Source organism: Onychomys torridus, chromosome 15 (genome assembly GCF_903995425.1).
Source record: "Onychomys torridus chromosome 15, mOncTor1.1, whole genome shotgun sequence".
NCBI lineage: Eukaryota > Metazoa > Chordata > Mammalia > Rodentia > Cricetidae > Onychomys > Onychomys torridus.
The window spans coordinates 33,552,155-33,566,182 of NC_050457.1; the positions used below are offsets into that span (position 1 = coordinate 33,552,155).

The following is a 14,028-nucleotide window of genomic DNA, read 5'->3' on the forward strand; positions in this document are numbered from 1 at the left end:
AGCATAATTTGTTAATTTGACCATGTGGATCTTCCTGTGGCCTACTCAGTTAATTTTCAGAGCAAAGTCCTGCAAATGGCCCTTGAGAGGCTTGTTTGGAAGAGGGTCTGGAGAACTAACCCCAGCTGATAACACACGATTCCTAAGGAATCCAGACATTGCTGATGCATTTGCTGGGTTGCGGATAAACTGGGAAATGCCTCCATCAGATGCATATAGGTAAGTCTGTAGTATGTTTTCTTGATTGATGGTTGCCACGTCAGCCTTACTGATGCTGGTGCCACACCGGGGTGGGCAGATGATCCTGGGCAGATGGTTCTATAAAATTTGGGCTGAGCCAACCATGTAGAGCAAGCTAGTTAAGCAGCAACCCTTCATGGTTTTACTTCAGTTCATGCCTTGAGTTTCTGTCCTGATTCCCTTCATGATGGACTCTAAAGTTGTAAGCTGAAATAAGTCTTTCTTTAAGGTACTTTTGGTCATGGGGCTTAACACAGTGATATAAGCCAACTAGACCACATCCCATCCATATGCTACCCTTGAGGACTGTAGCAACAGTTATTAAAATGATCATGAGGTCTCTAGGCTTCTGAGATAGGAACCTGCGGTCTTTGGGTAGCAGAAGTGAATTTTTTCCTTGGTAGGTCTTTATCCTACAGTCAAGGGCTTTGCAACTCTAGTTTTCAGATTTTCTTTAACTGTAAGCCTCAGAGCATGATGCAACTGCTGGGGCTAGTTTATCTGCAACCCAGCAAATGTATCAGCAATGTCTGGATTCCTTAGGAATCGTGTGTTATCAGCTGGGGTTAGTTCTCCAGATCCTCTTCCAAACAAGCCTCTCAGAATAGTCAAGTTGGATAAAATGTTGTCTACCTTAAGAGATTAAAATTATTGGAAATCACTCCTGTACTTAGACCCCAATTCATACATTGGATACAAATAGCCCTAAATAAGTACATATTCACTCTCTGTCCTACGTTTGGGGGTCTCAGTGTTATGTGTAGGTTTACTAATGAGGAACATTAATGGTTATAAGAAGTAAAGACAGAACACCCCTAAACCAAACATAATGCACTGTACATTGAAGGTTTTTAAAAGATTCATTAGGCTAAGGCTGGGAATTTCAGGAATATAGTCTCTTAGATATTTATTGTAATCTTCAAAAAATAAAACAAGATAAACTCAGAGAACAAAACCATACAGAATTCACACATAAACTAGATATCTAACAGAGCACGTACCATTTTTACACATTTAATTTCAATAGTAATAATAATAGTAATTTCACAATGTGAATACGCTTTATAGCTTTAAACTCAGACAAGAGCTTCTGTGGACACAGGAGGAGTCACAATACTTGCTATGCAGCGGTAGTTTTCAACTAAACATCACAATCACTAGAAGAAAGCATTAAATATTGTCTCAAGGAGAGTTCCACAGTGTCATCACCAAGAAGGAGACCAAAGTACCCGGTCAGAAAAGGAGAGTCTTTCTTTGTGCATTGTTCAATGCCCCTAAACAAAACCAGAGCTACAGAAAAGTCTGAACACATATCTACCTGGGGGATGTCAGGTTAGGCAATGTCTAGTGGTTTGCTTCATTGGCAAATGTCTACATTAACTGCTCTAAAGTGGCTTGAAAGCGGCTGTGTTTTGTGGCTGAGCTGAGGCTGCTCAATGCAGGGGGATACAATGATGTAGCGGCTTGCCTTCTCCATGGAGATCAGAATGCAGAGTTGGGTAATTTGTGGGTTTCCATCTCCATAGTTGCTAACTCTGCTACCCTTCCACTCGCAGGGAATGCACTGTGGCTTTTTGCATTGGCATGCTTGACACAATCTCCTCACCTAATTCTTCCCAGGACCATGGCCCTGCATAGGAGCCACCCTTGACTAGTCTCGTTATCATAATTCTCCATTTTTTGGCTCCTATATGGTGCCATAGTCTACCACTTAGATTGCACCACCTACTTTTGCCACACTTCTTCCATGTTGAATTCCCACAGTGCTGAGCACGTGGCCATCAGTGACCATGTGACAACAAATGAAATATTTCACACACTCATAAATATCATTCTGTGGTCAGCTACCTGCTTCTACTTTCATTTTCCTTTTAATTTGGCACTAAGTCTTCGCTATCTCCATCTTCCCTCCATCACTTTCACCTCACTTCTCCAGTGGGTTTTGAGAGATGGGTACAACTTCCTACCTGGCTCAGTGACATCTGGGCCACATGTTGCCCACACAACTCAGCATCATTATATGATTGGCACTCTTCACATGTCAACCTCTGGTCAGATGTCATAAAGAGAGCAGAATGGTTACTGTGTACAGGTAGCCATGGCGTCTGGAACCAACTGCACTCCATTGATTTCAGTGACTAAACCATGCTTCCTAAAGGTATAATGGATTGCTACAATCATGAGAAAAAATGAAGACTGCTAAAATTAGGCTCTACCTTAATAATTGATATAGCAAATAGGAAATTAAAGTGGTGATCTAGCTTACCTTTCATATACATAAATACGTTTCACTGTGACAATCCAACTAGAGTTTTAATGTGTGTGTGTGTGTGTGTGTGTGTGTGTGTGTGTGTGTGTGCGCATATGTTTCTCTGTGTGTAGTAACATTCAAAATGGGTTAAGGATTTTGATTGATTTTTCTTTCTTTTATATCAGCATTGTGGACAATTGAGAGTTGAAGGTGGATATAACATTATCTACAAACTAAAAAGACACTGATAATGCTAAGAGATCCCAAGGCTGACATTGCTGAGCTCGCAAACAAAGAACAAGATTAAGCAACAATAAAATATATATATACAATACAAGAGTGGAGCGTTTCTGCAGACGGAACATGTGATCAACTTTCCTGAGGAGAAAAGGTGACTTCTGGATATGCATATTTTTCTTAGGTATCTAAATTAGCTGCTTAATACACTCTTGTATGAAGATTAGGGAAAATTCTGAGCTATAGAGATGAATACTTTTATAAAACAAACTCACAGCATTCTTTCCTGGAAATGAAGCCCACAATTCTAAAAGGTAAAACTGACAATGTGTTTTCAGATACTAAATGTTTGGTTTACAAATGGGAAAAAAAAGTTACTTTTCAGTAGGCACAGAGGAGATTCCCATGGTGCCAGTAAAATGTTTACTGTATAAATTGCACCACTGGACAAATACTACTACAAGAAATCATTTGAGTAAGCACATGGCTACCAAAGCAACTCACACATTCATCATAATTCACTTTCACACTAGTTTATATACACTGAGTAAGTCATTAAATATTGCACTTATTGGCCCATGAACCCTCAATTCTGAGGTGTTGAAAATAGAAAACAAATCTATTTTTTAGAACATACTTCATGCAACATTTACGACATTTCAGTTCTACAAACACCATTAAGTAGTTGTACATTTGGACAGTTGAATGGCACCACGTCACATCTGACATTAACAATATATTAACAGGAATTACAGGACAGTTCCCATTCATCACGCTTTCTAGGGATGATGAAACAATGCGTGGAAAAATCATCACATGGACACACCAGACAAGCCTCAAGCTTCACTTTGACAAGGATTACAGACTCACTAGTAAAATACAGGTCATGCTTACATCCCTGACAGGCCAGATAGACACGTGGCTCATGTACTATCTGTGTTTATGAGAACAGCATTCATGAACCTAAGCAATCCTTAGCCACAAATGACAGAAATATGGTGATATTTCCACTACATAAAAAAGCCACAGCAACTCTCAGTTGTCCACAATGAAGGAAAAATGAACACAAGTGAATGAAACACACAGGTAGTCCACAGCCTCATTTCATCAAGTAATAACTGATGGAAAGTCCACCACCAACAATTTCTGAGGGGAAATTAAAGGTGAGACTTGGTGACATTCTGTAAGGATAGTGCTTCTAAAATAGCCTATATGATTTTTTAAAAATATGGAAGTATAAAATGACCATGCAACAATAAAGTCTAATGTCTCCTTAGCTACATGATCTACTCTTAATACTCCACTTGTGGCGGTTTTGAGATGATTCATTTCTGTTACCTCCAATGTTTGCAAAATGCACTTTCTTTCCACCCTCTCTGTTTTAGAAGGCATGGCCACAGACTAAGCAAATCCACATGAAGAATCCATTTCATTGAACTTTTAAGTAAGATGTGCATTACAGATGGTGTATAGCAAAATGCCCCCTTTTCCCTGCACAGAGAAAGTGCCATCAATGGGGATTTTCGCTTCATCAAAAAAGGTGTCAGTATTTACAAGTGTGTGATGACAGGGGTAGTGGTATGAGTGTGTCCCAGCTGTAAATATGTCAATAAACTACACAAAGATGTTTTATGAGAATGCCAAGCATTTTTAGAATGGTTTAAAAATACATTTACTTATGAAATACCACTAACAATAAGTAGGCAAATTTTATATAAATCCTCACTACTTATTTCCCCCCACTAGGGGATACTATATGTCTAGGATCTAGAGCCCTTTAGGTGCAGTATAGAGGCAAAGATTTTTCCCCCATTTCTGTTCATAAAGTTTATCCAAATTTATCTTTTACCTAATTTGTTCTAATTAAACTCAAGGGTGTAAAATAGGTTTACATCTTAACTGATTTCTAGGAATAAAAAAACACATACAATATAAATAACTCCAAAAAGCTGGTTTGACTATTGAAAAGTTGAGCATACCAAGGAGACTTCTCCATTCCATCGACAGACATCTAAAGTACAGGTAGCATCCACTAACAGGCAGATCTGTGGACACTGCACCATTCAGAGTGAGCAGAAAGGCCTTCTAGGTCTAGCACTCAGACACTGAGCATGCACACAAAGAAAGTTCCCAGGGTCTGCCATGAAGACTAAAATTTCGACAAAGACAGTTCCCCAGGCAGATGGGCCAGTTTGCAAGCACACCAAAAGGTGTCTAAAGAAACATTCCAACATTGCAATGAAGATTAGCAACGAACAGTAACTTTTCAGTCTAGGATAGTTTGGGTCATGTTTCTAAAATCATTCATGTAACCATTTATTCATATGCAGCTGCTATCTCTGCTTAGTTAAGCTTGGTAGAGTTTAGATACATTTTTAATATAGTGCAACAAATACCACACAAGTAACTAAAAAAACCAAAGGACAAACCTAGCCACCCAATCTGACAGAAAAAGCATGTCAATAAACCACTCTGATGTTGATGCTGGCTAGTGGCAGTTCAGTTAATAATGGAATGCATTTTACTTTAAAGAAATTATTGTTGTCACAGACATAATTAAAATTAGAAGCTTAAGTTGGATCCTGAAAAAAAAAAAGATAAACACACTGAATAAATGAATCTGTGTATGAGTGAAGTAAGTGAAATAAATGCATTTCTAATTGAACTCACTGATGTCTTGAATTTGTGTTGCAATTTTGTAGAGTTTATAGTCCACATTTATCAGCACAACTGAAGCATCCTCAGAGGTCCTCTTCTAATACAAACTTCAGTACTTATTTACCTGGTAGCAAGCACTATGAAACTTTAAGTGGCCCCCAGGAGGACCTTCACAAACCTCTTGTTCCTTATAGTCATTAGATGCTCATGCTGGCAGTAGATGCTGTTTGAAGGGGGGAAACAACAGGGAACTGAGTCATTGTTCTAATGCACACACTTCTTCCTTTGAGCCCAGAGAAGTGATGCTTATGGTTAACTTGCCTTCTTGAGGCTGAACCTCCTACATCCGTTCACACTTCAAGGTGGCTGCTTAGGTAAAGGGAAAGGGAAAAACCAACACTAGAGCTCTGGGGGGGGGGTGTTCCTGAAGCAATTGGGTTCTAAAAGCTATTGAATGGGCAAGGGTGCCCGAGTGACCACAGAGGAAGGGGAAGACACGCTTAAAATACTAACTTAATTGCATCAGAGACAGCAAGAAATGTCTAACTAAGACCTACAAATGAAGACAAGTATGTAGTTTTTAAGCATCTTTTTAGGTACAACTTCAGGCAGGTCATTGGTCAGAAGGATCTATTCACATTTAGGTAGATGGCAGGATGTGTAGTATGTATTTGTACATATGTATGTAGTGAAAAGGTTGAAAAATCTTAGGATTACAGTGTTAGAATGGATAGGCTATAGAGTTCAAGGCTTATGGATGTTCTATTATCTGGTTTCCATTTGCCAAATTTGATTTTACAACAAAGATATCTTGATGGCATGAGCAACAGTAACTTCTCTCTTCCTGTGTCATGGCAAGAAGATAGGTGGCCTTCTCTTTTAGTGACAAGTCTCTCTGGAAATTTTTATTGAATTATTTGGGATGAGATACACTGCAGGGTGGGAATTTCATGTCTTAAAATCAATTGGGAAGACTATGTTTCCATGGGAGCTTGGGAAATAGGAGGTATGGCATGCTCTGGGGGCAACGACACCAGGGTTACTGCTGCCCTTTTGCCCATTGACTAGCTTATAATGGTCTAACTTTGGGATTCCTGATAGTGTATGAGCAGGCACTTGGCTTCAGTTGGTCAATTTCAACCAGTTCTTCAGGGAATTTTCAAATAAGCAAATGTGACCTTTGCTCTCTCACTTGCTCTCAGTTTATAACACACACAACATCCTTCTGAAGAAGCCATTTTAAAATACCTGAGCAAGGCCTTACACACTCTTCATATGCATGAAAAGGAGGTCCAGGCTTTCTGGCTTTATTGTTTTGTATTAGACTGTAGAAATGAGTTTGACGTGTGTAGTAATCAACATGGCCATATTCTGGCCCTGGTCATAGAAATAGGCCAATGCCACATGAATACATAACTATTGCAAAGAAATCTGACTTTATGCCTCCTGCTTCTCTCTTCTCTGTCATATTAATTTCTATGATTTTTGGATCTAGGTGTCATTAAAATTTAATAAGACATTAGTGTCTTTTTATCTTTGGTAAGCCAGGGCTTGCTCCTCTGGGTGTCCAAATGAAAACTTACCACTAATTTATAAGTTTGAAACTAAGCAGATGAAAAGAAACTGTGCACATACTATCCTCTCAATGGCCAGCAAGCTTGAGTTAAACACTTTCACAAGATGTTCCTCTGTTTTTAAAGGAGAGGTTGAACCTTGTACCACTCAAAAGGAAAAAGTCCACCCAACGAAACTGTCCTGTCCTTCAGGCTGGGCTGCCTGGTGTCTTCAGAAGATCCTAGCCACAAATACTTCTGAAAGGTAAAGATTCTCCCTGCACTTGGCACAGAGGGTCAGATTTGTTGTTGGTGTATTATCTCTGTGTGGTCTTCAGGAAACCTGGAAGAAAAGACTGGATGTTCCAAATGTCTCTTCTCTCTCTCTGACTGCCATGACACTTTAATAATCTGTACCACTCAGCTCTGGAATCTTCTGTGTACCTTGAACATGTTTAGAGGCTCATCTGGTGAGAGCAGGCTTTAGAATTATAAATCTTTTGAAAAACATGGCAATAAAAATGATCTCTTCCTCAGTGTGGGATTCGTGGGAAGGTCACCCAGTTGCCTTCTGAATAGGTGGGAAAGCTTAGCTGACATTGGAGCAGAGAGAAGTGGTTGGGCAGTTGGCCTGCCTTTTCTGAGAAGGGACCCTGACAGAGCATCAAGCCAGTCTCTCTTCCAGAATTGGTGCTGGCCCCAGAGAGCCATGGTGGGGTTTTGTGGGGTAGGACAGGTCATTAAGGAATGGAGGCCACTCAGGACATGGAATTGTATGGCTCCTCATGGCACTCCTGTTACTGCACTTGTTGCAAGCTGACATTAGGTAGAAGCCTCCTCATGGGTCATTGCTCTCACATAGACAGACATGGGAAGAATCAGTAGGAAGCTAAGCCCTGTAGTAGGGTACACAGACCTCAGTTGTTCTTTATCTGGATCCAGTCATGTTAATATTACTGACTTGCAAAGGCCTTACAAACATTTCAATTTCATTTTCTTTTCTATTTTTTATATGATAAGAGTTTTATGGATTGTAGCTCAGGCTTACTTTAATTCATCCTCCTGCCTCAGACTCCCAGTGCTACTGTACACATCCTCTTCATTTTTTTTAAGAGTCAATACACTCTTCAATTATTATTAATGAAAGTGCAATGTATATACATTTCCCAATAGTAAACTGCTCAGACCTCTGATAGGGTCTCCAATCAAGAGCAAAAGTCCCACTTCCTTTTCAGCCAAACTAAGTTCCTGTCATCTCGCCCTGTTCACAGCATACACACACAGGAGGTCCCTAGTCATCATCCATACAAGTGAGAAGCATGATTTGAATCCATGACACAAAAGTTATGTGCAGTGAAATTATAGTCTGAGGTGTCAGCAATAGCTTAATTGCTCAAAAAAAAAATTGCAAAAAAAATTCTAAAAGACAAATAAATAACAAGTTACATGCAAGTACCAGGTGTTTATAGATGAAAGTTCCTTACAAATGTAAGCTCAAATTTGCCACGTATTAACACAGGAAATTGCTCAAGGTTTGAATGCATATATGGGCCACTGACATCAAAGACTTCCTTCAAATAATTCTTAGGCAGTATAAGTGAAGGCTAATAGACCATTTATAAATGCTATGTCTTGGCCACTGGGGAGCCACTTGGAGCTCCTGTGTGGGAGACATTAGCAGCCACAGTTGGGCTGAGGTGGGGGAGGTGATTCCTTGAGTCTGGTGCTCTGCTTTGCAGCGGTGATGGCTGGGTCAGTCTCCAAGCTCTCTGACATTTTGTCACAGATGATGTCCACAAGGCGCTCAAAGGTTTGCTTCACGTTGATGTTATCCTTGGCGCTGGTTTCAAAAAACTCAAACCCTGCAGGAAACACAGAAACAGCTTCGTCATTTCTCATTTCTGAAGCTCAACAGACTCAGTGAGGGTTGTGAATGTTGATGAGGTGAAGATGGTTTTGGATGTTAATGAGGTGGTGATGGGAGATGCTGTGGTTTAGATTGCGATGGCAGCTAGACATGAAGAGCTCCTCCCTGACCATGAACAGAGAGTTATAAAGCCGGACTGGTGATGCTCATCCCATTTGTTGCTACTGGTTCATTTATGCTATCAGCAAGGGCAAAGAGATTTTCTGAAAGGAACTCAAGATTATCTTTAAGAAGAGTATCGTTGGGGTTGGAGAGATGGCTCAGTGGTTAAGAGCACTGGCTATTCTTCCAGAGGTCCTGAGTTCAATTCCCAGCAACCATATGGTGGCTCACAACCATCTATAATGAGATCTGGTGCTCTCTTCTGGCCTGCAGGTATACATGCAAGACAGAACACTGTATACATAATAGAGCACAGCACTGGGCATTTCTGATTAGATGAATCAATCAATCAATGGCATTATCATGTGACAGTGGTTGAGGGTGTATACTTGGGTACTGTATTTTCCCAAGTCACCCTGGCCACCACAATGTGAATTTTTTTCTGCTCAGCCACGAGACTGCCTCTTCTGGATAAATGCAGCCATACAGCTCCCTCTTCCCTTAGGTTGTTTCGTCTGGCCATCATATAAAACAGTCTTTTCTAAAACTGACATTGACTTTCATTCTTTTCTCATTTCTGCATTCTGTCAATCATTAGATTTCTTTCTTTCTTCTTTTTCTCTTATAATGGAAGGTTTAGAAAAGACACTGTTCGTATTCTACCGAGAGAGAGGGACCATGAGGTTTTCCTGTCTGTCCAGTGGCTGCCCAGTCAGGGTTCTAAGAATAGGCTTCATGTACTATATTTAATAGGACACGCGGTGGCGCTAGAGTCACAGGAATTACCTCAGGCCTGTTTCAACCTTTTCAACTAGGTGTGAATCCAACAGCCCTGCAGGTCTTCCTAAAGCTGCTACGACGATCTGGTGGGGGCTGACTTCTCCCTTACCCATCTGTCTATAGCAATAAAGTTTTGAATCAATGAGAAAGGAAACAGTAAATGAGCAGCAAAACTACAAGAGGGTAGGAAGTGAGGGGCCAATTCCCACTTCCGGGATGTGCCTGGCTGGAAGCAGCCTCAGCAGGCCGCTCTGTACACAATATTATCAATCCATTGTTTGCATTCACATTCCACTGGCTGGGCTTGCCAGTCAGTTGCCATGGCAACTTCCCCACTTGGCCAGCCAGAGATTGGTCTGGTCCGATGGGGGGAATGTTGATTTAGGATGTATTGGGCAGAACACAGAAAGCCTTTTCTAATCCATTCTCAATTTTACACCCTATAAATCCTTCTGGTTACATCTGTTCCTATCTCAGAGGGGACACAAAGATTCAAAATGACTAAATCCAGTGATTTTTTTTTTTTTTTTTTTTTTTTTTTTAATGCTTGGTTCCTGGAACCAAAATAAAAAGAATAGCCCAATACTTCACATCTATGTCCGAATCCCCTTAATAACTAAAAAAACCATACTTATTATTTTCTTAAAGAGAATTGAAAGAGAAATGATTTTCATGAGTTACAATTTCTAATTTTTAGACACTGCCATTTGATCAGATGATTAAACCTAAGTTGCATCTTAGCTGCTGCCCTGATAAGATCCCTGTGAGTTATTGCAGGACTTAGGAGGTTAATCACCAGTAGAGTAACGTTCTAGACAACAGCCCAAGGTATTTCAGTCCATCTTCGGCATCCATTTCTTTGTTATTGCTTTATTGTCTGCACAGTGATCACGTTATTCCCTTACAGTGGACACTTCTTTATCTACAGACAAGGCCGGGTGGTGTGGGCAGTGCTGAATTTTCTAATATCAGCACAGTCCCTGGGTCCAGACCAATTATCAGAGCTCTTTTGCTGGCTGTTTTCTAGGTGTGGTGTCATTGTCCCAGGATCAATGGAGACGGACATCATTTCAGAAGATCCCGGTAACACAGTGGCGACGTAAGGTCTTTGGCTGATAATTTGGAGAAAAAGGAATTCTGAATTTGGGACAAAGCCAGGACAAGGTGACAGCTTTAGTTCCCCCATCCATTTCAGCCAGTGCTTCTGTGACATGTCAGTGTGATTGGGAAAGTGCCCGACTTGAAGTACCCAGCCATTGAGGAAAGATGTGGATTCACACCCCTTTGGTCAAATGGAAGTGCTCTGTCTGAACATTAAGTCACTTGATGCTGCAGCTGTGTATGCTGGGGACAGCAACATGATCTCTGATCACAAAATCAATAATGTCCCGAACTCCTGCACATTATGGTGGGATCCTAGGAATATGAGGTTCCTCAGTGGAGATTGTCTAGGAGCTGTAACAACGTTCATCCCTCCAGCATGGCAAGAAGGCCATACTAGGATGAAAGTGTGGGGACTACCAGCCCAAGTACCTCAGCAGCCTGCTGTCAACATGCTAGTTTTGTTTTTGTTTTTGTTTTTGTTTTTTGTTTTTTAAGTCTTCATTGTTTTTGTTTATTCATCTATTACTTGTGGTCATGGATGTATGTGAGTGTGCATGCATGTAGAACATGTGTGGAGGACAGCAAGCAAGAATCTCATCTCTCCTACCATGTGGGTCTGGGGATGGAACTCAGGGCATCAGATTTGGCAGAGAGTTCCTTCATGAATGGAGCCACCTGGCTGGTCTGACATTCCCGATCTGATGCTATGAGCAAATGATGCTTTCAGTGCCCACGTTCATGACTTAGGATATTTGCTTGGCCTGTCTTATGGCATTCTGATGACTCTTCAGTGGGAAAATGTGGGTGAAGGTGTCAAAGAATCCAGAATGTGTGATAACAGCATCGCTAGTGACAACAAACTGACATTTATCTAGTGGTTAGCGTATCATGGAGAATATTGAAAGCACTTGGAATATTTTTAACTTATTTTGTCCATGAACAAGCACCATTCATTCTTCTGGTTTTCCAGTGGAGGAAATGAAAGGCCAACATGGGAGAGTGATTTGTTTAAACATTCCCTTGGTTGGCTGGTACACAGTAGAGGGAGTACCAATCAGTCACCTACAGATGTCCCTGCCTTTCCATGGGTCCAGACAAGGGGACTACTATTTTGTTGTAGTTAAATGATCACTTCTAGGGTCCTTAGTAATTCACATACACTTTCATTAATTTAAATGATTTGAAGGTAAGTAAATGGGCCTAAGAGTGTCAATGACCCAAAGAGCACATTCTTTTAAGAATTTAAAGTACCCGATGGGATTGCAGAAGCCACATCTCCTTATGGCCTAGAGATGTACAGCTACCAAAAGCTTCTGAAAATTAAACTGCTTTTCAGTGACCAACAGTGTACATCTACCATAAAGCCTGGTGTTTAAACAATAGGAGTTCAGGATCAAAATCACAGTTTTTAGGATTGTGTTATTTAGTTGTTTAGATCCAGGAGAAATGGGGGTTTATCATGCAGCCCAGACTTCTGTGTCCATTTGAATCATAAAGGTGAGACCTCTCTGTGAGAAGCCATTTATGTTCTATACCTGTGTCCAAGCGTGTTCAAAATGATGCCCCAATTCAACACCACAAGCACCAATGCTGGAGCCTTTATTCTTGTAGGAGCTTCATGGACTCCCTGGTTTTACCTCCCAGTACCTTGGTATTTTTTACCTCAGCTACCTCAACATAATAGCTTGTCCTCGGAAGCCTTTCCCCACCAAGATCAGCAGAAGCCACACACCAGTCAAAGAAGCCGACCTAATGGTCTTAGAAAACCCCAAAGACTTTCCAATTCACTGCTGAGGAAAGTGCATGTAAGTTGAGCAAGGTGGCACAGGAAGTCTGGCAGATCCCCTGTCAAGGTTACCCTGTTAGCTCCTCACCCTGGACACCTGCCCCTCATGCCCCATGCTCTACAATTAGTAACTTTAACACCACGCGTTTTCATCAGCTGAGCAGTGGACAGTCTCAGTGAACCAGGGGGATGGAGGTGGGGGGATAGCCACGCTTCCCTTTTCCTCCCTTCGAAGAACATTTCCAGTTGCTCTCTGGCAGGGGCAGCTTTGCTCCAAACACAGAAGAGCCGCATGCCCCAGCCAGCACATTCCTGCCTTGGGATTCTGGGCCTGATGTAGAAAGAACATCCCCTGGCCTTTCTAAAACCCATGATGGGCATACCCAGACACTAATTAAGTTCAACCCACTTGTTGTGGCCTCTGTACAGTGGAAGGAGCAGCCGGCTCTCTGGAAGGACACTGTTGGTGAGCAGGGGCATCACAAACCCTGGGCCTTGTGGCTAGTGACATGGGCCTGGCCTGCTGCCATGGTTCTCTGTCCTGTTTCTTGAAGGTCCTTGGAGCAAAGCTCAGAGAAGCCTTGGGCTTTTTCAGATCCCTACAAACAGGGAAGTAAGCAAGGCCATGAGGCTAAAAGCATGCTGCTCATGGAGGTGGCAGGCTCCAGGCTGCCATGAAAAGCACTGAAATGTCATAGCACCCTTCCATGGATGTCCTGTGTTAGAAGTAAGAATCACAGTTCCAATATTGAGTATGGAACCTTTTTCTTTCTCAGATCTGTTGTCCAGGGAATTTACTCAATTTTGTAGATAATGCTAAATTTCACGTTAATATAGTAAAACTCTATATTCACTATAGTGGATTTTTAAAAAAATCTTTTTATTCACCCCAGGAAAGAATTCTTGGCCACTATTTGAGCTCTCTGACCTTTTAAGGTTTGAAATAAAAAATCATGATAGTGCCCTGTTTCCCTGTGACTTTTCAGACTGTACTGCAATGAATCATTTCATTTCTAACAGTTTACATTCTTGATGATTTTCCCATCCTATCTTCCATTTCTTCATTGTGTTGGCTACAGGGTCTCATCTTCACTTTCCTTGCAGAATCAGATGAACCAGAGCTACAGGCAAAGACCACTGTGCTGCCAGGCAGGTGACAGTTGGGCCAGAAGTCAGGGCTTCAAAGCAGCAGGACCAACTGTCATATTAGCTGGTCCCATGTTGGGACCCAGCCAGGAGACAGACTTTAGGAGGGGGTGGGGATGAGGGTTTGACCCACTTCCCTGTAGAACGGCCAGAGAAAACAGCCGGAAGCTGGAACAGGAGCTCGGCCCAAGGCTAATGTTGATAAAAATAGACAACAGCAAAATGGACAGATCTTCTATGCTCT

General features: G+C 41.4%; 1 protein-coding gene across 1 annotated transcript in view; it reads right to left on the reverse strand.

Annotated features, from left to right (window-relative positions):
• Nucleotides 1–1,121: 1,121 nt before the first annotated feature.
• Nucleotides 1,122–14,028, reverse strand: part of LOC118596205 (ras-related protein Rab-3C) — a 105,119-nt gene continuing 92,212 nt past the window's right edge. The window contains exon 3 of the mRNA XM_036206952.1: nt 1,122–8,801. Coding sequence (XP_036062845.1) covers nt 8,614–8,801 — 188 coding nt within the window. The 3' untranslated portion in view covers nt 1,122–8,613. The remainder of the gene's footprint in view (nt 8,802–14,028) is intronic.